Raw genomic sequence first — 25,606 nt, forward strand, 5'->3', positions numbered from 1 at the left:
AAAGCTCTGGCGTCATTGGCTACGCAAAAAAACAGTTAGACGTCATCATCGGCTGCCATGAATCCAAAAACGAGCATGAAGCCCGTGGTCATTTTCTTGTGTTTTATAAATACATTTTTGTCCTTCAAATGCTCTGAAGTAAATTGCATCCATTATCTTTCTACATCTTTGTTCTGAGCCCCTGATGATGCACGATATGAACGCTGGGCCCTGCGTCCCCAGAGCGCACTGTTTCAGCATATTGATAGCAAACAACTGGATGAAAATTAAACGGACTCTTTATTAATATGTTTCTGTTGCCGGATTGTACGCAGCACACTTTTTTCTGCTTGACTATGCGATAGAGCCCTGCGATGGAGTGGAATGCGGATACATTTGCTTCTTGCCTTACACCCAGTGCTGCTAGGATAATAACAATGCAGGGATTTCTAATTCAATAAAATAAATATTACTTTAGGTTACTTGTTACTTTAAACAGTAATCGAACTATGTAACGCACTTTGCTTTACTTTTAATGCATTACTGCTTCCGAGATTGTGCTTCTGAGCTTAGCACTGTATGTTCAGCTCAACAACATAAATTGAGCAGTTTCTGGAATATTATGATATAGATTTTCTGATGTCTGACCACAGAATCCCAGAATGCAAATACTCTTTTGTGACTGGTCTGAAAAGTGGGATGGGAACTTTGTTTTTTGTAATGTTCCGGGTGCTTGTAGAAAAAAAATAAAATGAGAGAAAAATGGAAGAGTGAGCATCTCTGAGGCTTGAGAGAAATAAACGTTTTTTTGAATGAAAAGTCTGCTGTCCATGCTTTTGGCATACAATCGTGAGAAACTCCAGAAGAAAGAAAGAACAATTTCTACAACCAGGTGAAGGAATAATGCGATCACCCGAGCATTTTCCTCAGGAAGTTTATCTTGTGGATGCTTCTACCCGCTAGCTGCAGAAAGCGTGAGCAAAGCTAAGCAGGTGAACAGAAGACAACGGACATGTATAGACTACAATATTCTCAGCAGTAACCCAGTTAAGGGTTTACATGGCCAAATAACGGGGTAACTCGTGGAGAAATCTACCGCTATTAACCCGGTTTCTCTAACTGGAATAATAGTTTACATGGCATTTTAGAAGTCAGGCTTCAGTGAATAACTGGGTTATGGAAGTGCAGGTCAACGCGTGTTTGGAACTCATGCCTTCATGTGTCTGGAGGATAAATGATGGCTCAAGAGTAAATCAGACAATGAATAAAACATCGCTTTTAGCTTCTCCCCAACGTAATGTAACATGATATTTTTTAAATCCACTTAATCCAAGTCAGGCTCATTGGGGGCCTTGGATGGATAGCTAGCTAGCTAGCTAGCTAGCTAGATAGATAGATAGATAGATAGATAGATAGATAGATAGATAGATAGATAGATAGATAGATAGATAGATAGATAGATAGATAGATAGATAGATACTTTATTAATCCCAAGGGGAAATTCACAATTTGTAGTGGAAGGACTGGGGGAAAGAGGGTGCACGGGGCACTATCTCCAGCCGGATCTCTAGATGGCAGCCCCCCTGGGTTGCAGCAGTGCCTCGAATTTCCACAGGGCATAATGGAACTTGGAGTTGGTCATCACAGCCCTGTTAGGTTCCTTGGATGCCACCAGGAGGTGCTGCTGCTACTGCGGAGCCTTACTTCGTTTGCCTTCTGCCTCACCCGGTAGTGCATCTGGACCACACTAATGGGCCACCAGAAGTATTTCTGAGTGCAGCAAAAAAGAAGCCCCCTGCCTTCATTCCAGGAGCCAAAGTCAGGAGGAGGATGAGGAGGGATGAAGCTTGTTGGAGGAAGGAGGAGGTGGAGAGATAGAGGTGGGGGGGGGGGGGAGGAAGAAGAGAAGAGGAGAAAAGAAGGCAAAGAGCTTCATTCTAATGCTTTGGACTTGCGTATTGCGCTTTGGTGGTGGGAAACGATTAAGGAAGCGTTTCTCACGTAATAAAATGTTCTCTGCTGTGCAAAACTTGTGCCTGTGTCTGTCTGTGTTTAGTTTGGGGAGCTGGCGCGCCCCCTACAGGCCACAATATGTATGTGTGTACATATATATATATGTACTGGAATAGATCTTTTAGAGAAAATACATTTTATTGTGGGTTTTGTTCAATAAAAATGTATTCAATTAGTATGTTAAAATAACACCCTGATTTCACATCAGGGTCAGGAGCGAACGTACCTGTTATGTTGGCTGCAGTTGACGTGTTTAATGATCTCTTCATCACCCTATTGAATACTTTTGCCAGACCACAGAGAGTTTAAAAGTGTCTTGTGAGTTTGTGTTTACAGAATTTTCAGATTAACTTTGTCATCAGTTTCATTCTCAACCAGTTCCACATGATCCCAAATCCGTGATCAGAAATCATTTCAAATATCAAAAGCCCCAGCAGTGGGAAACATAAGACTGAAACATCTGAGAAAGTTGTACATCACTAGAATTGATACAAAAAAAAGAATTTAAAATGAACGTGTATCAGCTTCAATATGCTGTATCCTAATGTGTTTTTGAATTGAGAATGCTTCGAATTCAGTTTGGAAAAAGTAATAAAAAATACTATGTAAGACATTAAAACGTTTATGTTTGTCTTTAACACGAAAGATAAGTACTTCAAATGAGAAATTAGACAAAATCGCAGTACATTATTTCAAATGTACATCCTCTAGTGCAGCAGCCTTGCAATGCGCAGACGACAGTTCGTATCCCGGATGTTCCCTGTGCAGAGTCTGCATACCCGCGTGGGTCTCCTCCGGGTGCCCTGCCTCGTCCTCGATACTTACCTTTAGAGAGAGTTATCAAATATCATTTCAAGCTTTGGCATATCATACACTATCCCTCTCTCCGTTTCACTCCAAATCTTTGATGTCCCCTCCGGCAGGCTCTCCCAATACTTGCACTTCTTGTGCATTGCCTGTTCAAGGCTCAGCTACTCTTCAGTGGAACTTCCTTTAACCCCTAAATCAACCCCTGCTAATGAATTATATTTAATTAAATATGTCTCGATGCAGAAACCAGGACAATGTATTGTGACTTTTGGGAATGTTTCTGCATCGCTCTTTTGCTGAAAATTGATATCGGATTATTAATCAGAACAGTCATTCTCCTTCCTATAGGATGAGTGATTTTTATTATATTAATTTCGTGGCGTTGTATTTCAGTCCGTAAAGTTGCTATCTATCCTATAACATATCTCTTTAATAGATGATCTGTCCTGGCCTAGAGCCCGGTGCCGTCACTGAAAAGGCACTATATAAATTTAAAACTGGTAGACAGGCTCGGGTTTTCCTGCCGCGCTCGCCTGTCTCTCATATTCAAATCCTGAACTGCTCTATTGGCCTAACGCGCTCGTGACACGCACTCAATATTCCGACTGAGCCCCACCCACCTGGCTGAAAGGGGCGGGGAATCATTGTGGGCGGGGAAAGCTACGGAAGCGGGCCAGCCAAACAGCGGCGCGAAGCTCACTGTCCCCCCCTCCTTTAAGGGGTTGTCTTCGCGGCTTTCCCGGCCTGCCTTGAGCGCTGGCGTCGTTGGCCACGTCCCCGGGCCACGTAGCTGCTTCTCGCCATTTTTCCAGCCTGTAAGCTGCTCGCTTGCAAGAAGACACAGCTTGAGTCGCCGCACCAAGTCGCAGTCCGACAGCCCGCCATCAGTCGCGGTGAAGAAGAAGCCTCGCAAACACCGCGCGGTGTGACACAGAGAGAAAGAAGCCGAGAGGCGCTGATCGTTGTTTTCTGCCCTCCTCATCTGGAGCCGCCGACCCAGTGACTTGAGTTCCCCGCTTCAACCACCCGGCAGCATGAACGTCTTCAGGCTCACCGGCGATCTCTCGCACCTTGCGGCCATCATCATCCTGCTGCTGAAGATCTGGAAGAGCAGGTCGTGTGCAGGTAGGGCCCGCTGCTTCCGTGGTGAGGGTGTGCGTTGAAACGGGAGGGCCGCCGCCTTCGGGCCCGGAGACGGCGTTAGCGTGCCCGGCGCCCAGTTCTTCGAGCTACGGCTGGCCTTTTGCAGGAATATTGCATGTCGACCTGTTTTTTTCTTTTCTTTTAGTGCTATTACTTGGAAAGACGCTGTAAACTGATGGCAGCTTTCGTGAGCGCCAAGGTGCCCTCCGCTGCTGCCAAGGCCCGGGTTCACACTTTCTTAGTGGTGTGAAGAAGTTTTTCTTATTATTATTGTTACTATATGTAATCGCAGGGAGCTATAATTGCCCACCGGACGTGTTGTTTTGTCACCGCCGGGGGTCTTTTGACTTGCGCAGCCTTGTTTTATCTCCTGGTGTTCGAGACGCTTGTTTGAAGTACAAACCTGTAAGATGCTCTGTAACTGGAAAAAACGGAGTCTATGGGGGGCAATTGGAATTTGGTAAACTGTACTCCCCGTATTGTCTGGGAGGGGAACACCAGTGTTTATGTCGTGAGCCTCCTTATCAAGTCAGCTCTGCTATCATTTGTGCAGACGCGTTGCTCTTCGCCCCCGAACGCAGTAGCTGTACTCCTAGACACACACCTAAGTGTCAACCCCAATCGTTAATGCGGTATAGTGCAAGATCCCACTTTAAAGTTATTTTGTCTCACGTGTGGGATCTTGGAATGTTCAAAGGGCAGCAAGCGTGAAGATGGCGTGCTTAGGCTGGGAATAAGTGCCACTTATACTTCTCGTTTTTAGGGGGCTTATGGTCCTGCAGTCACTTTTCATTCCCGAAACTTCGCTTGCACTTTATTGTTCAATTGCTGCCTATCATTTTTGAATGTTCGTTTAGGCAAAGTGCATGCATGGCTAGGTGGAAGCGTGTGTGATGGGATGCAATCGCGGAGTGATCAGTCAAAAATGCAGTTATTAGGAGTCGTAAGGGAAATTTAACGGTGGGAAGAATCCGTAAGTGAGACTGTGCATAGTGGTGGTCACTCTGAAAGTGGTCTTGAAGGAAAGTATCGGAATGCGGCGGCGAGAATATTTCGAGTGGCCATTGGCGAACGCAGCCGCGGGATTAGAGGAAGTGCGTGTCAGCATTTGCGTCCGGAGTCCCAATCCACGTTTTGATCCCTCGAAATGCCACACGACACGCGTTGGGACCACCTGAGCGCTCGACCTGTCCAGTCCGGGGGCTGTAGGGTTCAAAGTGCAAAGATGAGACTGGCTGCCGCGACAGGTCCGGGCTTTGTGCTGCGCCCCAGGGTGCGGACCGTGTGCTGATGATGTGGAAGAGCTGAGTTGTAGCTCGCCGGCTGTGACGTGGCAGCTTCATTTACACGCATGCAGACAGGCGACGAGGACTGGGGGTCGCGTTTGCTGCCACATTCGGCATGGCATGGCACAGAGTGAATTGTGGCAGGCGTTTGGAGACCCAGTTCCGTGATTTTAATCTGGGGCCTCCGTTTTAAGTCATCAAAGCATTGGCTGGTTATCCACCCATCGTAAATGTCATGGAGACCCCCAAGCCAATGAGGAAAAAGTAATAGACTTTCTGTTTTTTGATGGATTCTCCTCATTTTAGGGATTCCTTAACATCTTATTTATCCTCGATAGCAGGGGGTCTGCCCAGTCAGTCCTGGAGGGCAGTAATAGCTGCAGGTTTTTGTTCCAATCCGATTTGTTTGGTTAAGGAGAAGTCAGTTATTGCTGTTGAAGCACTTATTGCTCAAGTCAGTACAGGCTTCATTTTCATTGTCTAACCACCCTTGAACAGCTGCATTTACAGTTTTATTGCCCCTTATTTTAGCAATAAGATGCCATTGATAAAGGAATTCTCAATCTAACATGTTTCCATGCGCACATTAGTGCGTATTCATTTATTTTAATAAAAGGGTGGTTCTCATGGTGGTCACCAAGTGTGAGTCAAGTGGTCCACAAGCTGGCAGTCATCAGGTTCACATACTTTAGAAAGCCATCAGACAAGGAAAATATGCAGTATGATGCAGGCCCTGGGTCACTGGAGGTCCTTGGCCACTTTCGTCTAACCTCTATATCAGATATGTGACATGAAGAGTAGTGCAGCGTGAAGTTAGCTGTGTTTGGGACTTCACGTGGACCCCCAACCCACTCAGTGCTTCAGTGTGGTGTATGAGGTGGCTATGAAGAGTGATGTGCCAGTGTTGGTCGCTCACAATGGGCAATCGGAACTTCATGGAAGAGGTTGTTGCTTTGATGTGGCACACCAAGGAGGCGGCTTTGGATAGTGATGTGGTGCGAAGTGTGGCTATCCAAGTCCAAACTGTTGATTTATAAGATGGCACCAGTGCTTGTGGTCAACCATATCGACACAATTCATCGCCCAGGCCCCACCCACAGTAGTTCCTGTTTTGAAAAATACACATGGTGGGTCCTGCGGTTGGAAAGCGCCTATTGCTGCTCAACTTGGAGAGCCAACGTGTGGTCAAGGCAGTCCTTAGCATCACCAGCAGCATGGCGTTTATCAGTGCTAGCGGGTGGCAAGTCTGAACCTTTAAAAAAAGCTGGATTTGAGTCTTACAAATAAATACTTTTCGTAAAATACATTTTGGAAAGGGGATACAGAAATAAGTCAACAGGTGACTGTCAAACACAAGAGGTCTGCTGTTCGTTTTGACTTTAGCAAAGTAGTCCTCGGTCCAAAACACTTTGAGTACTGCCACAGTGACATAATTTGGAGTTCAACTGGAGACAGATAAGTGAAGAATTGAGATTTACTTAATCACTTCAGCCCGCTGATTGGTTGGATGATCTCTTTGGAATGGGATGGGGGGTCTACAATATAAGAATGAGCTGACATGGCAGAATTGACAGCGCTATAACATTAAATTAGATCTGTAATTAGAAACCAATAAAACAGTCAGATTGGAACAAAAATCTGTAGTCATTATGACCCATGAGGACCACTGTTTCAGGGTTTGCAGCCCCACCCGTGTTGAAGTTGGAGGACTCTGCCTGGTTTAGTATTGGATCAGCACCAAAAATTTGACATGAATATTAATAACAGCTTTCACATCTTGGGTTGGGGTGGGAAGTTTTGGGGGGGCTGACAACTCCGTATACCCCCATCCACTACTCCAGCATCCCTGGTGTCGTCCTATTCCTCAAGCTGTAGCATGCACAATAGACTATATGGTTTGGGGGGGTAGCTTTGATGCCAAGTAGACTCCACAACCCACCAACCTTGTTTCTTTGATGCACTGAATGCCTTCAGAAGGAAATCACTCCTGCCTGACAGCCTGCTGTAGTGTAAGCTGCGTTCTGATTGGTTGGATCCATCCACGTTATCAAAGTTGTGAGGGCAAAGCTCAGGGAGGTGAGATGACGGGGCCTAAAGTCTGCTACTATTTTGGGTGATTGAACTAATTGTTTAAAGGGGTGGGGGCATCATGGTTTTACGTATATTGCCTGCTGGCACCAGCTGATGAAGTTCCTTAAAAGGTGGGCACCTGCGTTATTTGAGCTGAGCAGGAGGCTTACCTGGATGTTACCCTGCTCCCCACCGAGAATGCACACGGAAGGCAACAACCACAGGGGTGGTCGGGGGGCTAATATGAATTGTTTTGGCACCCAGTTGGGTAGGGTGACTTGCCCATATGCCCACCACATAACTTGCTTTTCCCCTAATATTTGTTTTCTTCTAACCCCATATCACTGATGCCTTTTTTTGTGAAATGTTATCATAAGTAATACAGTCGACCCTTGATATACGACCAAAATTTTTGTTTTGATTTACGACCAACATCTTGCGTTACGACCCGAATGCGGTCACGTGTATCCGCTTGTGCGATTGTAAACAAACAGCCGAGAGCGTTTGTAAGTGTCAGTCAGAGCCCAGATACATGTATTTGTGGACGTAATTTCGATCAGTGCAGTGATTTATATAATTTATTTCGATAATTGCTAAGGAAGGAAGCGAAGGTAACGAAGGTAAAGAAAGCGATCACAATCGAAACGAAGAAGGAAATTGTGCAGAAATATGAGAGTGGTGTTCGTGTGACCGATCTCTCTAATATGTACAGCATGTCGAAATCCACCATCTCGACAATTTTACAAAGAAAAGATTTGTATAAGGAGGCTCCTTCCAAACAATAACCACCTTCCATTTCATTCTCCTCCTCCTCCCTTCCTGCAACCCAAAGATGTCAAATTAAATGGTGAGTACAGTATGAAATTGTTGTTTCTGGTAGGCTAGGCACTTTATATAACTTTTTGGTTAGTACATTAGAAAAATTATTGGTGTTTTGGTAAATTATGCACATTATACAACCCTTTTTTAGTATGAAAAAGTTAAGTAAGTGTTGCTGTGGGAGGTTCGGAACGCATTATGGGTATTTCCATTATTTCTTATGGGAAAAATAGTCTTGACTTACAACCAACTTGAGTTACAACCAGCCCTCGCGAACGAATTGAGTTCGTAAGTCAAGGGTCCACTGTACCTTGGTTTTTATACTGTGTCGCATACAAGGAGTGGTTCCTTCTGAAGGCATTCAGTGCATCAGAGCAACGGGGTTGGTGGGTTGTGGAGTCCAATTGGCATCAAAGCAACCCCCCAAAACCATATAGTCTATTGTGCATGCTACAGCTTGAGGAATAGGAGTACAACTAAAGTTTACATTTGGTACTAAAAATCAGAAATTCTGGTAGCGTACTGTTTTAGAAATTGTTTTTCTTGGTACTTTTTTCAGTGCTGGTATACCACACAATCCTAGCCTGCTTACAACTTAAGGCCATGGCACTGGTAATGCCAATGCCAGGAAGACGGATCCCAAAGTTCACTTTATCACCTAAAAAGTTGACAAACTGTGAAAAAGAGCAGCCGTTAACACTAGAATTACCAGAGCCTACAAAAAAACTCGTAGATCCGGCCCACCTTAAATCCGTTCACGCCTCTCCGCCAGCATCTTTTGTCCTCTAAATGTGCTGATAAAGACAAGCTGCCACCAGCCGGCTATTCCATTCCCCCCACCGACTTAGATCGTGCACAAACTTCCCCCAGCTCATGCCTTGATTAATTATCTGGGAGTGACTGAACTGGAGTTTTAGAGTGGAAATAATAGATCGTTATTTGGAATACACGCATTTCATGTGTGTTCCGTTTCTACAGTAATCTGTGTAAACACATTGTTAAAACAGAAACTTTTTCATATTTTAGTAATGTTACAAAATGTAGGCATAAACTATAGAATGTGTAAAGCCGGAGTTCCAAAGATCAAATAAACACTTTCACAGAAGGTTCAAGGATGATGCAACAGTTTCCATGGCGTAGCGCGCTAAGATTTGCTTCTCAGAGTACAGCAGCTTTGCCGTGCCTCACAGACCTGAGTTCGATTCCCCGCTGGGGATAAAGTGTTACTTTTTTTCTTTTTTTTTTTTTTTCTTTTTAACCTCAAACGGACATAAAATTTATAAATTGGTACGCACTGTCAGTTAATGAGATCGTTATATTTTCATGTGGGATGCTCCTTTTAAAATATTTTTTTTTAACAATTGAGACTGCAATTAACATGAACAACTGTCCTTATAACTGTTGTTTTTAAGATCCATAACACACAGACAGACAGAACACTGCATAATAGAGAGACAGACAGGCAGAGAAGTCACTAGATATATTAATAAACAGGGAAGGCACATGTACTGAAAGAAGAAAAAGATCAACATGTGTGTTGTTGCTGCTGCACTGAATAAGCTCACGTGCTCTAACATCACTCCTCCCCCCGATCTGACTCTCTAAGTATCGGCACAAGTGCATGTGTGTACTGTATAATATTAACAAGAGCAGCTCACTACTGAAAACGGCAAATATAGGAGTGAGTGGGGAACAAACCAGGGACTCTTGATTACACTTGGTTTGCGTCTGTACTTGTGCTGATACTTAGAGAGTATTAAAGGTGGGCCGGATCTACGAGTTTTTTCGTAGGCTCTGGTAATTCTAGTGTTAAGTCAGTTGGCGTGTCTGAAATAAAACTGAATCTGACAGAACCACACCTCAGATACTCGACACAAATGGCAGTGTTGTATGCAGTAGATGGCAGGCTTCATCACTTTCCTCAAAAATATTACACATTCTGTAAGCAAAATTATTCAAGTAAATACCAGTTTGGGGGGTGGGGGCTGTTAGGGAACAACTCCAGTAGGACCAGGTCACAAAATTGATCATCGCAATAGAAGAGCGCAGAGCAAAATACAAGTGAGTTGCAACTCTTGGGTTACAAAAGCCTAACCGCTAATATCAGTTAGACAGAAATTCACCAAATGAGAGAGAGAGAGAGGACCACCAGTGCTGGTGATTGTGGAGGGCCAATAGGTGAAATCTTCTTAATGAATTCCACTCCACAGCCCCAGATGGACTGATGGAATACAAGGAGCGGTCGTTCAGTTTTGGAGATTGTTAACCTAAACAATGTGATCATTTTGATGGGATGGGCGTGAGTTGCCGTTGGCGAGGACCAGGTGAAACCTGCCAGTTCTGGCTCCCCAAAACTCCTGGTCTACACGGAGATGCTGATTTTAAGCACACAACTGAGTGACTGCAGGATGCTGTCTAGGATTTCACAGGCCAGTCATTAGTGGCAGGGGTGTCAAACTCCAAATGATTTTGAGACTCCTGCTCAAAGCTGATGACTGATTCATACATTTTAGTTGTGGGGCATGTCAGATTTGCAGATCCGTTCTTCATCTTGTCGCTGCCCCATGTTGACTGAAAATTGCAGCCTGTTGTGATGTGAGATTTTGCATATAAGTTGATAAATATTTTGTATGTTTTTACTTGTAACACAGGCAAAGCCATGTAATATTAGTGTTACATTAGTGAGAAGCATTCATGTTTACACCAAGCCCCCCCACCACCAACAGGACTGAGTCTGTTTGAATTTTACGACAGGATTTAGGGCAAGTGCCACAAACCAGTTTGGCAAGTGTTTCTCTGCTTAAGTCTCTCTCGACCACCCACCCCCACCCCCCAACAGGAGGAATGCCAGGCTGCCTAACTGCCAAGCTTTACCTTAACATATGGTTTGGGGGGCAGGTGTGAAGGTGTTCTAGTCCCCCATTGGTCTGAAGTATGGCTGTTTGGAACTGGCTTGTATCAGAAGCCTTTAAGTATCATGACGTCCTATTGGCTGTAGGAGTTGGACAGAAAACCTATAAATTTTCTCTCTCTCTCTCTCACCAAACTGATGCATGAACTGAAAAGGACAACACAATGAAGAGCGCAGCTCGGCAGCCATATTGAGACGGGCATGCTGAATAAAGCTGGCCACCAATGAGGCCTTAACTAGAGACATTTTAAGTAACTAACAAGTATGTGCGCCGCCTGAAACTACACATCACCATTTATCAGGTTGTATGGTGGCCAATATTCAAATGTCCTTTGCATATTGTTATTATTTATGAATATTACCAATAATTGTTTAAATTGTAACTTAACTCCTGCTTGTCTTTTACTACACTTAATTACCTGAGGTTATAGATGTAGAAGGAAAGGTGGGAAGAAGTTTATATGTTACAGTACCTTATAAAGAGTGGTAAGTCTGTGAGATTTGAGGCGTTCTGACAAAGGCTACATATTAATAATACAAAAGGGCAAAGTAGAGTAAAATAATAATAATAATACTCTACCAAGACAAAACACAGCCCATGTCACATTTACTGACTGAGTTCCGATCTGCCATTGCAGTGTGGCCCGACGGAGCCTGCGCTGTATGAAGTGTTGACAGTTGTAGTGGGCTCGGCAGCCGACTCTACCCTTCAGTTCTTTTTTTCTTGTCTGTTATGGTTTGTGAAATGCAAGGCCCACCTGCCAAGTTGTTTTGCCTGCCTAAGGTAAATACGTACTGTAGCAGTAGAGTGTTGTACCGTGTTAGCCATAGATTGATACAGGAGAAAGTAGGGAGAAGTGTGACACCTTTCATGAAGGGGCCTTAGCTGCCTCGAAAGCTTGCATTTGTAATCGATTTTAGTTAGCCAATTAAAGGGGTCATTTCACCCTACTTTCTCCTGCATGATGGAGGATCACAGGAATCGTCGGGTAGAGGGGTCCTTTCATTGGATTGGCTGGTCCAGCACTGCCTCAGCTGTGGAATGGCCAATAGGTGGGAGGCAGCTTGATGGCCGAGGTCTCCAGGACTCTAAACAAATCCAAATCATATTATGTGATATCATCTACATGATGTTAAATTCTGCTCTGTCCTTGTAATATTTTTATACTGTATTGAGGATTCTTGTGTTCTGTTCGGTGTATTGTATTGTATTGACCCCCTTCTTTTTGACACCCACCCTACCTGGATAGGGGTCTGTCTTTCCAAATGTTTCTTCCATTTTTTTTCCCTACAAGGGTTTTTTGGGAGTTTTTCCTTGTCTTCTTAGAGTCAAGGCTGGGGGGCTATCAAAAGGAAGGGCCTGTTAAAGCCCATTGCGGTGGTACTTGTGTGATTTTAGGCTATGCAAAAATAAGTTGTATTGCAGACCCCTGTGACCCCATGTTAGGATATAGCGGGTTTGAAAATGACCGACTTACTGACTTGACTGTATTGTAAGGCAGCAAACAGTTCTGTTTGTGAGGTTCAAAACCGGCAAGTTCCTTATCCCTCATCGCTACATTCTATGCATTGTCCTGCTGGATGCTCATTGGTTCTCGACTCTCATATACAACTAGCCTGCCCCTTTGACCAAAGCAAAAAAAAAAAAAAAAAAAAATCAAATCAGTTGATTTCAGTCGTTGGGTTTGTCAAATTAGACGAGCTGCCTTCTGGGAGGTAAGATTATGTAAATGAAGGCCACGACTACAAAAGTGCTGGAAAAGTCATCTAATGTGACATTGCCTTTAAGAGAACTGGCTCATGGACTTTTGTTTTAATTAAGAGAACAAAACGCCTGCAGTAACGCACAATACAATCGGATACACCCGCATAGTAAGATGGCTTTTGTGTTCCCCAAAAAAAAAACACCAGAGAAGAAATCCACAAAATTAAAGTCCGATGGCCAAAACCCACGTCGTATGGCAATAAAGCAAAAGGAAGCCCAGTGTTGTTCCTCATATGTTTTAACAAGAGCAAAGACCTGCCATTAATATATTCTCGCTAAATTTAAATTCTTTTCTTAGAAAGAGTTTGGCTTTTCTTTAATAAGAAGGACGTGCACCTCATCTCGGGTCCGCTATATCTCTTGTCTGTTTTCTGGGAGGGGGCGTTTTTTATCATGTCCTCCTCAAGCACCCAATGTTGAGAGGGTAGGTGAAGTAGGGGTCCACTCCATTATACTTTCTGCCTTTCAGGCTGTCTTTGACTTGGTTTGTTAGGTGGAGGTGGGTTAATGGAGCAGAGTGGGTGGTCTGAGCTGTTGGGCACATGTTAGGACCTACTGTAGCCAATAAACTTGGGGTGTGCATTGACTTGGCTGCTTGAACATCTGCCAAATCACCCTGTTTGGTATTTCATTGTGGTGGGGTTGTGTCTCAACCTGCCCCGCTTCAGGCATCCCACTACATTTTGTATCTGAGGAGGTCCTGTGACAGCACGGCCTGAGTGTGTTTAGAGTTAATTTTTAATTTTTTTTGAATAATCGCCACGACCATTTTAACTCTGCAGCAGCCCTGTGTGCTTTCATGGACTGCAGGGGGTCCCAAAGACTCTCGGGACATGCAAGTTGGAACAAGAAACGCTGCCTGACAGCCTGCTGTAGTGTAAGCTGCGTTCTGATTGGTTGGAGGCATCCACGTCAATAAAGTTCTAAGGGCAAAGCTCAGGGAGGCGAGATGATGGGGCCTAAAGTTGCTTACTATTTTGTGGTGGTTGAACCAATTGTTTAAAGGGTGGGGGTGTCATGGTTTTAAGTATATTGCCTGCTGGCACCAGCTGATGAAATTCCTTAAAAGGAGGGCACCTGTGTGATTTGAGCGGAGCGTGTGGCTTGTCTGGATGTTAACCTGCTTCCCCCCCCCCCCCCCCCCCCGAGAATGCACACTGAAGGCAACAACCACAGGGGAGGTCAGGGGGCTAATGTGAATTCTTTTGGCACCCGGTTGGGTTGGGTGAATTGCCCATATGCCCAGCTTTTCCCCTAATATTTGTTTTCTTCTAACCCCATAACACTAACGCCTTTTGGTGAAATGTAATCATAAGTAATACCTTGGTTTTTATACTCGGTGGATTTGGATGGAAGGAATGGGTGAATGGGGCGGTCTAAACTCTTAAATTGAGACTCAGGGGGCTATCGGCACCATTAACTGACAAAGCCTCCTTTAGCTGTTCACCCCACTTGCTGTACTGATAGAAAATGCTGCCCCCTACATGCTTACCTAATGACCATCCCTGACTTGTTTTTTTTTTGCTTTGCCAGGCACACATTACCGTAAATTCATGCAGATTTTTGGTCCAGTTTGAACTTTTCTCACAATCTCACAAAGTCTTCCCAATTTCAGACAGGTCCTAAACTCCTCTGTAATGTGAGGCGGAAAGTGACGACATGCTGCATGTCGATTAGCCCGTGCAAGAAAGAATTTCACCGTGACAGTGACGAAAGCTACAACTGAAAATCTCCAGAAAAATCGTCTAATGTGACATAGCCTTTACCCAAAAGCCATTCAGAGCCCCCCTCCCGGTTTTACACCTCAAATATTAAACATGCCAAATATTTACGATTCCAAATCCTTCCGTGCAGGGTAAACTTACTAATTCTGAATATTGATGTCCTGCTTGAAAGACCAGTTGCTAATGACATGCGAACAGGAGAACTTCTAACATGGCGGTGAAGAAGTCCTGTTTTTTGTTTGCCTGAAGTACTGCAGAGAGTCGGAGCTGTCTGAATCGTGTGTGTAAAGGCCATGTCAAATTTGACAACTCTTCCAGGATTTTCAGTCATACCCTTCGTTTTATGTAATCTTAGTGAGTTGGAGGCAGATGGCCGTGTGTTCCATGAAGCCACCCGTGTCATGTGACATATCCAGCGATTCGCTCTGATAAAATCACAGAGGTTTTTTTTCTTTCTCTCCATTCAGTCCTACAGGTGGACTTTGTGCACATGAAAGCTGACAGCCAATGAATGCTCATTCAGAAGTACAATGTATATAATGCAAAAAAGAGGAAAAGGAACCTCACAAACAGAAGAGACGCAAGTCTGTCAGATGTCTCGCTTTTTGCACACCGTGACCACCTGGCATAAAGATTACAGCTGATCTTGCCATGCCTGATGACCCTTGGCATAGCACAGGATTGGCTGTCACTAAAAAAAGGTTTGCAGACTGTGCTGGAAGGTCCGCACTCGGGTCGCTGTATGTGGCATATGCTGCTTTTTGTTTAAACTGGGAAGTCGAATTTTTGAGTTTGAACTAGAATGCCCCAACAAGTTTGATATCCTACTCAGAAAGTCTAGGGAGCCTCTCCCCACTCTGACCTTAAAATCCAAGATGGCTACAGCACTCATCAACATAAGTGAAAGCTACAGTGTTTATTAGCACTTATGTCCATTTGTGACTCATTAAATTAGTCGTACACGCAGCTCTGTCCAACTTCTGATGACATGTACCTGCATGCACAAAATAACACATAATACATTGTCATCACAGGGCTCACAAAATTTCAAAATCCCTGGTAGCCCTTCGGGCAGGCACTCTTCAGTTTTTGGTAGCCCAAAATAAATTTAAGTAGCCTGAATAAAAAAAGATTATTTTTAATGTGTAATATTGTAAAGGAAACAAAACAATCAAAAAATTGTTAAAACACAAATTACAACAACTGTATAAAAATTACAATCATCAACTCAAATATTTGGTTCTAATTGAACAGAAATTTCTATAAACTTGTAAGAACTGTGTAGAACATGAATCAGTCAATCATGAACCATGAATCAGTCAGGCTTTCTTTTTGCCTCATAGTTTGATTTGTCATAACTTTTCCGCTTTGTGGTAGGCTTTTCTTTGGCTGTCCCTTCTTCACCCTGACCTGTCTTATTTGGCTCAGCTGAACTAAAATACCTGCGTAAATCCATCTATTTTTACACACACACACACACACACACACACACACACATAATGGTCAGCGATTTTTTAAATTCTCTGCGCAATCAACCTCTATCACATGTTTAAGCTTGCTGCGGGAGATTTCACTTGTCACGTTTGAATAGTAAACTAATGAGTGATAAGACGATGTCAGAGGAATTGGTGCGCAATTAATCCGTCACTGACCTATCAGTACTGCCGCTCTCTATACACAGTTTGCGCGATCGCAAAGTGAAAGTAAAAAACAAGCTACATTTGCGAAAGAATGCAAAAGCATTGACATATATTTTTCCTTCCTATGATAGCCCGACGGGCAGGGCTGAGATAGATTTTGGTAGCCCGACTGGAAGACACAATAGCCCCGGGACGTCAAGCTAGCGATTTTGCGAGCCCTGTATCAACATTTTCAGCAGTTGTCTGTATTCCAAAAGAGCAAGCACAACAAAGGTTTTCTTGGAGGTTTCCATATTGTGTTTTTTTTTTTTTCCCCCCAAACGTTTCACTGGAACTTGGTCAGCTTGGGTGTGTCATCATTCCAAACTCCAACTTCTGAGGTAAATAGAACGCAGATAAAGCCAATGATTTTGGGTTGTTGATCAGCAGCTTCAGTTGGCAAGACTGAGCTAACGCGACTTGTAGTCGTGGAGGACGTGACGTCTGCTTGATTCTGTGAATACGTGATGTTTGTGCTCCGATATCTGAAGAGTCTGGGAAACAAAAAAAAGTGGGCTGTGTCTCATTTTAAACAGTACTACGTGTGTGTATGTGTATAATATTTAATAATGGGTGGCGCAGTGGGTAGCGCTGCTGCCTCGCAGTTAGGAGACCCGGGGTCGCTTCCCGGGTCCTCCCTGCGTGGAGTTTGCATGTTCTCCCAGTGTCTGTGTGGGTTTTCTCCCACAGTCCAAAGACATGCAGGTTAGGTGCATTGGTGGTTCTAAATTGTCCCGTGTGTGTGCTTCATGTGTGTGTGCGCGCGCCCTGCGGTGGGCTGGCGCCCTGCCCAGGGTTTGTTTCCTGCCTTGCGCCCTGGGATTAGCTCCAGCTGACCCCCATGACCCAGTATTAGGATACAGCAGGTTGAATAATGGGTGGATATATATATATATGTGTGTGTGTGTGTGGTTGTGTATATACTAAATAAATAAAAATGTGACAGGGAGTGACCTTCTGATTATATACCTGGTGTTTCTTCTCTCTTAACACAATAAATATGTTGGTTTGGAAAGCAATAGAAGTCCCCTACTGGCCAAGAACCACACTGAGTTATCAGTGTCGAAATCCATAGTTGTATGAAGTACCCAGACTGCTAAGCTATTGTGTGTGTGTGTGTGTGTGCAACATTTTGGGGTGGGTGGAACTGGGGTGTGCCATTTATGTATTTATATTTATTTCTATTTATTTTCTGTCTTTTTGCAGGCATTTCTGGGAAGAGCCAGGTCCTTTTTGCACTGGTGTTCACTACCCGCTATTTGGATCTCGTCACCTCTTTCATTTCCCTCTACAACACTAGTATGAAGGTAACTTCCTCCGCGTCCCCACTGTTTTCTTGAGCTACATGCCATGTTTTCATTTAAAAATGGTGTTTTTAAACATAAACTCTGTCAGTAATAGCGCTCTCCCAATGCTAGAACAACTGAAAACGCATATGGTCTAGCCACCCACCTATACTGGGCATGCGTGAATTGATAGAAATGGAAAGGTGAAGTCTCCTTGAATAGATGGTTATGCTGCCCACACTGAGATTTTTGACAAAACTGTAGTGACTGGTAAATTTCCCTTTTTCCCAATGTGACCACAAGGGGGTGCCACTAAACCCCTAACCACAGACACAGGAATGCCCAACACAATTCCAGGTTCTAATAAATGATTTTATTTGTCAAAAGTAGCATCTCCTCCATATGAACACCAGCCAAATCCACCATACACAATTCTTCTCCAAGATCGCATTGCCCACTGCCTCACGAGACTGACTTGAAGTGTGGCAGCAAGCTTTCAAACTTGCTTCTGCTCTCCTTGGGCAGTCCTAGACTCACCCCTTGCTAATGGGGAGTTGGCACCCTCTGGTGGTCCCCAAAGACTCCCAAATCCATGCCACCGTGTGGGTACCTCGATTGGGTTCAGCTCTGAGGAACACTGCCTCCTGTCGTGTGGGGGAATGAACTTCTTCCGGAAAGCCTATTCACCCAGTCCATTCATTATGGCCTCCTGGCCGTGCAAAGACTCCTTCCTTAGCCCTGGCCATGATGCCAGTCTTTCCTTTCTTCCTTCCTTCCTGGTACCTACAGCACATATGCAGCATTCAGACTGTACAAAATGTAATTTAGATGTTGTTTTATCTTCTTCTTAATCTGTAAACAAGCCGCATGAAAGCAAATCCTCTTGTCTCCGCAATCGTCTTCTGCTAAAGGTGTCCAGGCAGACAGTAAGGTGTTGTATTGAGCAGTGTCGTGTAATCGCCACGAACCAAACTGAACACAATTAGAGTCCTATTCTCACAGCTCAGTTTTCATCCATCCATATTGCAATGCTGAGTGTTTATTTTCAGTAACATACTCTTCTTGAAAGCATTTTGGGAAGTCTGCTTTTGTCAGGGTTTTTAAAAACACTGGGCTGGTGTGGATGAAAAATGAGACTGTCTGGATTATTAAATCAAAACATAGTAATGAAGACGTAGCCTGCTGTTAATACCCAGAATCCTCTGGGGTACCGAATACCTCCTTGGATTTGGTGTTAAATGTCCCCACTAGATGGCATGCACCATGGGGTACCCCACTTCCCCCAAAAAATAGGAACAGCCAGAAATAGCTAAAATTAGAGTCCACCATAGAGGCAGGAAGACTTGCCATATAGTTGTGAGGATATCTGGGGAAAATCCATTACTTCCAATATAAATCTACAATGTATCACGTGGGTCTCTTACTAGTTCAGACTTTGAGGATGAGATGATTAGGCCTGCTCTGGGCAGATAGGGTGTGGGTGTTGACCACAAGTGGTGTGCCAGCCCTGTTGGGATTTGCATGTAAGCAGATCCAGTTGGAAGGAGCCTGAAAGCCTTGGGCTCTTGGTGAGCAGGCCAGACTGGGCAGGAGTACCACTCGGTTCTTCTGATCCAAAATATTGGTCTGGAAGGCAGATTTGAGATCATTTGGAATAATTTGGATGTGAAAGTGACACTTGTGAAATAACCAGATATTTTGCTGAAGTGATTTTCGTTTTGCCCGAAGTCTGTGGATGAACATTAAGATATTAGAACACAAGAACAGGCCATTCAGCCCAACAAAGCTCGCCAGTCCTATCCACTTATTTGGATGGGTGGCCTGATGACCAAAAGGGACATGAAGCTCACTCTTTGTATCCATTCCATTTACTCCTCCACACCTCCCTTGAAATGTTCACCAGTTGGTATATTCATTGCAGTGACTCTTTTCTTTTTTTTTTCCCCTCTAGGTCATTTACATTGGCTGTGCGTATGCCACAGTCTACCTGATCTACATGAAGTTCAAGGCAACCTATGATGGCAACCACGACACCTTTAGGATTGAGTTCCTGGTGGTCCCAGTGGCTGGCTTAGCTTTCCTTGTCAACCATGACTTTTCTCCACTTGAGGTGAGTTTAGCTTTGAAGACCGGTTTGTGGGCTTTTTAGGGCTTCTTGTATCCTGTCCAATGCTGCTTTCATAAGATGTGGTCATTTTCAGGGTCACAAATTGTGACATCTCACCTTCCCATGAATTTCTAGTTGTGGTTGTAGGAGAAATAATGAGGTCACCATGTGGATTCTGTTTTTGTTTTTTGGTCTGGATGTAAAGTAGTCAAATGCTAACAAATTTGTTAATTAAAAGTAAGTCAAGAGCATTAAGCACATATTGCATTATCTCCAAATACAATTTATTTGCAAAGTACCATTTCTGGCCAAGCTAATTTTTACTTTATATCATTGAATGAGTTGATCTCAATATTGTGTTCCACTTTTGGCTAATTCAGGTAGCATTGCTTCCAAGAGCATCCACATATAATTTTCCACTGTTTAAACTCTTTATTTCCCATCAGTCCTGTAACACATGAATGAAACATACAGTGGGTATAGAAAAGAATCTCGCCCCCCACCTTATAAATATTCCCATTTTTTTGCTTTACAGCCTTAAATCAAAACTCGCACAAAAAATATATATGTATTTTTTTTGTTCTTTATTTCTCCTTATACAATTTCTTGTATTTGGAATTTGTTAGTTTTCGCATACCCCTTGGGGTCAGAGCGCAGGGTCAGCCTTTGTACAGCACCCCTGGAGCAATTACAGGTTTAAGGGCCTTGCTCAAAGGCCCAGCAGAGTAGGATCTCTTTTGGCAGTGACGGGGATTCGAACCGGCAACCTTCGGGATACCAGCACAGTTCCTTAGCCTCATTTCTTCTAATTTCTTCCCAGCTTTACTTACTCAATGAAACCTCTAACATCCAAGTGAAAGATAGCACAGCTACAGTTCAGAAAAATTATAAAAAATCAAAAACAAGACACACTGAGATTAATAAAGGATCACCCCCCCCCCCATGTCAATGTCATTATGTTGAACCCCCTTTTGCGTTTTAATGACAGCCTTGAGTCTGTTGGGATTCTTCTCCATCAGCTTTGCACACCTAGATTGAGCCCACTCAATATTTGCCCCTCACTCTTCTTTACAGTTTAACTGTTCAAGTTCGCTCAAATTGGATGGTGAGCGTTCGCAGACCACCATCTTCAAACCTTTCCACAGATTTTCAGTGTGATTTAGGTCTGGGCTGTGACTCGGCCACATGAGGACATTCACTTTTTTCTCCTTCAGTCACTGTATGGTCAATTTTGCTGTGTGCTTCGGGTTGTTGTCGTGTTGAAAGGTGAACATTCTGCCCATCTTCAACTTTCTGGCAGAGGGTAGCAGGTTTTCCTCAAGAATTTGATGGTATTTTGCCCCATCCATTTTTTCTTCTACCCTCACAAGAGCCCCAGGCCCCCCCACAACAGGATGCTGCCACCTCCATGCTTTATTGTGGGTATGGAGTGTTGTGGATGGTGAGCTGCATTGGTGTACCATTTGGTATTGAGGCCAAATAGTTCGATTTTGGCCTCATCTGACCATAAGACCTTTTTCCACTTGGCATCAGAATCTTCAAGGTGCATTAAGGCTCAAACAAGCCTTAATGTGGCCTTTCTTGAGAAGTGCGACCCTCCTGAACAAGCCACAATCGTGGAGCACTTGTGAAATTGTTGTCACCTGCACACAATGACCACTCTCTGCCATAAAATCCTGTCACTCCTTTAAAGTGGCCATTGGCCTCTTGGTAGCCTCTCTTACCAGTTTCCTCCTTGCTCTTTCATCCAGTTTGGAGGTATGGCCGGCCAGATCCAGGGAGGGTCCTAGTAGTACAAACACTTCTTTATAATGGACTTTACTGAGCTCCTTGGGATTGATGAAGCCTTTGAGATTTGTTTTGTCTCCATCTCCTGCCTTATGTCTGTCTACAACTCTATCCCTGCAATCTTTTGAAAGTGGCTTGCCACCCATAGTCAGTTGTACTACCAAGCAAGGGAATGAATGGACCAGGAACAGCTTCACTAATCACACTCATTACAATTAATCACAGGTGGAAGGAAGCCAGTAACCACCATGGGAATGGTGGGCACTGACACCTGATTGGGTTTTTTGGGTCCCTTTATTAATTAAGGCGGAGTGGTGGCTCTGGGGCTAGGGATCTGTACTGGCAATCGGAAGGTTGCCGGTTCGAATCCCGTAAAATGCCAATAGGGACTCTGCTCTGTTGGGCCCTTCAGCAAGGTCCTTAACCTGCAATTACTGAGCGCTTTGAGTAGTGAGAAAAGCGCTATATAAATGCAAAGAATTATTATTATTATTATTATCTCAGTATTTCTTGTTTTTTATTTAATTGTTCTGAACTGTAGCTGTGATATCTTCACTTGGATGTTAGAGATTGCATTGAGTAAGTAAAGCTGAAAAAAAAATATTGCTTTGTGTGTTTTCATTTAAGGCTGTAAAGCAAAAAAATGAGAATATTTCGAAGGGGGTGGGGGGGATTCTTTTCTATACCCACTGTACAATATATGGACAAAAGTATAGGGACACACCTGCTAATTAGTGAATTCAGGTGTTTCAATCAGACCCAGTGCCAGAGGTGTAGAAAGTCAAGCACCTAGCCATGCAGTCGCTGTTTACAAACGTTTGTTAAACAAAAGGTGTCCTTGTAAAGAGCTCAGTGACTTCAAGAGTGGTACTGTGATAGAATGCCACCATTGCAATAAGATGGTTGTGAAATTTCGTCCCTCCTAGAAATACCACTGTCAACTGTTAAGTGCTGTTATTGGAAAGTGGAAGCGTTAGGAACAACAGGAACTCTGCCTCGAAGCAGAAGACCACATAAAGTCATAGAACGGGGTCGAAAGTGCATGATGTGTAAAAGTCACCAATGTTTTGCTGATTCCAGAGCTGAAGAGTTCCAAACTTCCACTGGCATTAACTGTGTGGCAGGAGCTTCATGGAATGGGTTTCCATAGCCGAGCAGCTGCATGCAGACCTCACATCACCAAGTCCAATGCCAAGTGTGAGATGGAGTGGTGTAAAGCCCACCGCCACTGGACTGTGGAGTAGTGGAAACGCATTCTATGGAGTGATGAATCACGCTTCTCTGTTTGGCAGTCAGATGGGCGAGTCTGGGTTTGGCAGATGCCGGGAGAACATTACCTGCCTGACTGCATTGTGCCAACTGTGAAGTTTGGTGGAGGAAAGATAAGGGTGTGGGGCTGTTTATCAGGGTCTGGGCCAGGCCCCCTACATCAGGTGAAGGACAATCTTAATGCTTCAAAATACCAAGACATTTTGGACAAGTTTGGGGAAGGCCATTTTCTGTTCCAGCATGTCTGTCCCCCAGTGCACAAAGCGAGGTCCATAAAGACATGGTCAGATGAGTTCAGTGTGAAAGAACTTGAGTGGCCTGCACAGAGCCCTGACCTGAACCCCTTTGGGATGAACTGGAACAGGGATTGCAAGCCAGGCCTTCTCGTCCAACATCAGTGCCTGACCTCATAAATGCTCTACAGAATGAATGGGCAGAAACTCCCACAGGAACCCTCAAATCTTGTGGAAAGCCTTCCAAGAAGAGTAGAAGCTGTTATAACTGCAAAGTGGGGACCAACTCCATATTAAAGTCTATGGATTTGAATGCTATGCTGATTTTCACAGCCACTTTTCTGCATGCCTACCACTTGATCAAACCAGAATCTTTTCTTGATGGTACAACCTGTTTGTCTCCAAGTTTTCCTTTGCAACAATTGAGGTGGCCATTAAGAGGGTGTTAAATAACACGAGGCACCTCTCTGACTGTAACCCCCCCACTCGGCAGGACCACCTGGGGAATTCATGGACATCCCAACTCGGTTCTTCACAGCAAGCCTTCCACCCACTTGAGACTTGCCTGTTTCTGTAGTGAGAGCATTACTACAGATGCACGACCGCATCACAAACCCCAAATGTGCCCCCAAGGAGGCATTCACTTGACTCTTCTTTGTTTTGCAGATCCTGTGGACCTTCTCCATTTATCTGGAGTCGGTGGCCATCTTGCCGCAGCTGTTCATGATCAGCAAGACTGGAGAGGCCGAGACCATCACCACCCACTACCTGTTCTTCCTGGGTCTGTACCGAGCGCTGTATCTGTTTAACTGGATCTGGCGTTTCTGTTTCGAGGGCTTCTTTGACCTCATTGCCATTGTGGCAGGCGTGGTGCAGACTGTCCTCTATTGTGACTTCTTCTACCTGTATGTCACAAAAGGTGAGTTCTCAGCCCTGAGGGCTTTGGCTTTTATTCCCTTTTTTTTAATTTTTTTTTTTTGAGTATCAATGATGGACTGTCACCTTCCCATCTTGTACCCAGTACGGATGGAATGGTCTGATGTAGATAAAGCAGGTTAGGAGATGATTGGATGAAATCATGGACTTAATTTAAAAACAAAAAAATTGTGCCCCCTTCAGGCTAAGTTGCTGCTAGTAAGAAACTGATCTTCTTGTGTCTGAATTGGTTAATCTGGGTCGTGGGGGGGGGGCGGCATAAAAGATGGAACCCTGGTTTTAATAAATAGAATAATAATGGAAATATGCAGACATTGGCTTCTCTTCCAGGGTTGGTTCGCTCTTCATCCCTTGCCCCCTAGATCTGAGTCTGGCCTTTGATATACCACACTCGTGTCACAATAATGTATAGCCGCTGAGGTGGGTCTAACTTGGTTTGATCCTCCCATACATTTTTCATAGTGCCATGTCACCCACAGAGCTGATCCTACTGAACTCGGGTGCATCTCAAAGCCCAGGGGGCTTCTGTTGCTGCACGCTGATCTTTCAACAAGTAGCTCAGTGTAGACCAGTGTTTCCCAAACTCGGTCCTGTGGCTGCAGGTTTTTGTTCCAACCAGATTCCTAATCTGTGACAACACCTGACAGCACTGATTTCATTTCATTAGCTAGGATTATTTTTCTTTTATTCTACATTCAGAAAAGCACAGCAGCAGGATTTTTATATTTATAAGACATTTAGAAATATGAGATTTAAATGCTTAACTCTCTTTTGTTGATTTCATTCTATTTTGCCCTTTCTCTGTGCAGTTTTCCCCCTTCGTTGTATCTTATTAATGACAAAGACAAGCAGAGTAGACACGCTGGCAAACAACACGGAATAATCAAAGGCTGCAAGTACTTTAGCAACAGACCCACTAATTAGTAAATAATGGATTAATTAAACAATTAGAACGCCTAGAAAAGTAGAATGAAAATCAAGATGAAAATATTGTTAAAAAGAACAAAATACATCCATCCATCCATTATCCAACCCGCTGAATCCGAACACAGAATACATTATTCTCATATAACTGCTTGGTACATTTTAATATATACAGTGCATCCAGAAAGTATTCACAGCGCTTCATCACTTTTTCCACATTTTGTTATGTCACAGCCTTATTCCAAAATGGATTAAATTAATTTTTTTCCTCAGAATTCTACACACAACACCCCATAATGACAACGTGAAAAAAAGTTTACTTGAGGTTTTTGCAAATTTATTAAAAATAAAAGCCAAGCAAAATGACACCTTTTATTGGCTAATTAAAAAGATTACAATATGCAAGCTTTCGAGGCAACTCAGGCCCCTTCTTCACCATGGGGCCTGAGTTGCCTCGAAAGCTTGCATATTGTAATCTTTTTAGTTAGCCAATAAAAGGTGTCATTTTGCTTGGCTTTTCTCTACATTCATAATGGCTAACACGGTACAACACCCTAGTACTACTTAAAAATAAAAAAACTGAGAAATCCCATGTCTATAAGTATTCCCAGCCTTTGCTCAATACTTTGTTGATGCACCTTTGGCAGCAATTCCAGCCTCAAGTCTTGATGAATATGATGCCACAAGCTTGGCACACCTATCCTTGGCCAGTTTCGCCCATTCCTCTTTGCAGCACCTCTCAAGCTCCATCAGGTTGGATGGGAAGCGTCGGTGCACAGCCATTTTAAGATCTCTCCAGAGATGTTCAATCAGATTCAAGTCTGGGCTTTGGCTGGGCCACTCATGGACATTCACAGAGTTGTC

General features: G+C 43.8%; 1 protein-coding gene across 1 annotated transcript in view; it reads left to right on the forward strand.

Moving 5' to 3' along the window:
* Positions 1-3,534: 3,534 nt before the first annotated feature.
* Positions 3,535-25,606, forward strand: part of kdelr2b (KDEL endoplasmic reticulum protein retention receptor 2b) — a 28,546-nt gene continuing 6,474 nt past the window's right edge. The window contains exons 1-4 of the mRNA XM_028814194.2: positions 3,535-3,927; positions 17,406-17,506; positions 19,437-19,595; positions 23,549-23,801. Of these exons, the coding sequence (XP_028670027.2) occupies positions 3,837-3,927; positions 17,406-17,506; positions 19,437-19,595; positions 23,549-23,801 (604 nt within the window). The 5' untranslated portion in view covers positions 3,535-3,836. The remainder of the gene's footprint in view (positions 3,928-17,405; positions 17,507-19,436; positions 19,596-23,548; positions 23,802-25,606) is intronic.

Source organism: Erpetoichthys calabaricus, chromosome 11, assembly GCF_900747795.2.
Source record: "Erpetoichthys calabaricus chromosome 11, fErpCal1.3, whole genome shotgun sequence".
NCBI lineage: Eukaryota > Metazoa > Chordata > Cladistia > Polypteriformes > Polypteridae > Erpetoichthys > Erpetoichthys calabaricus.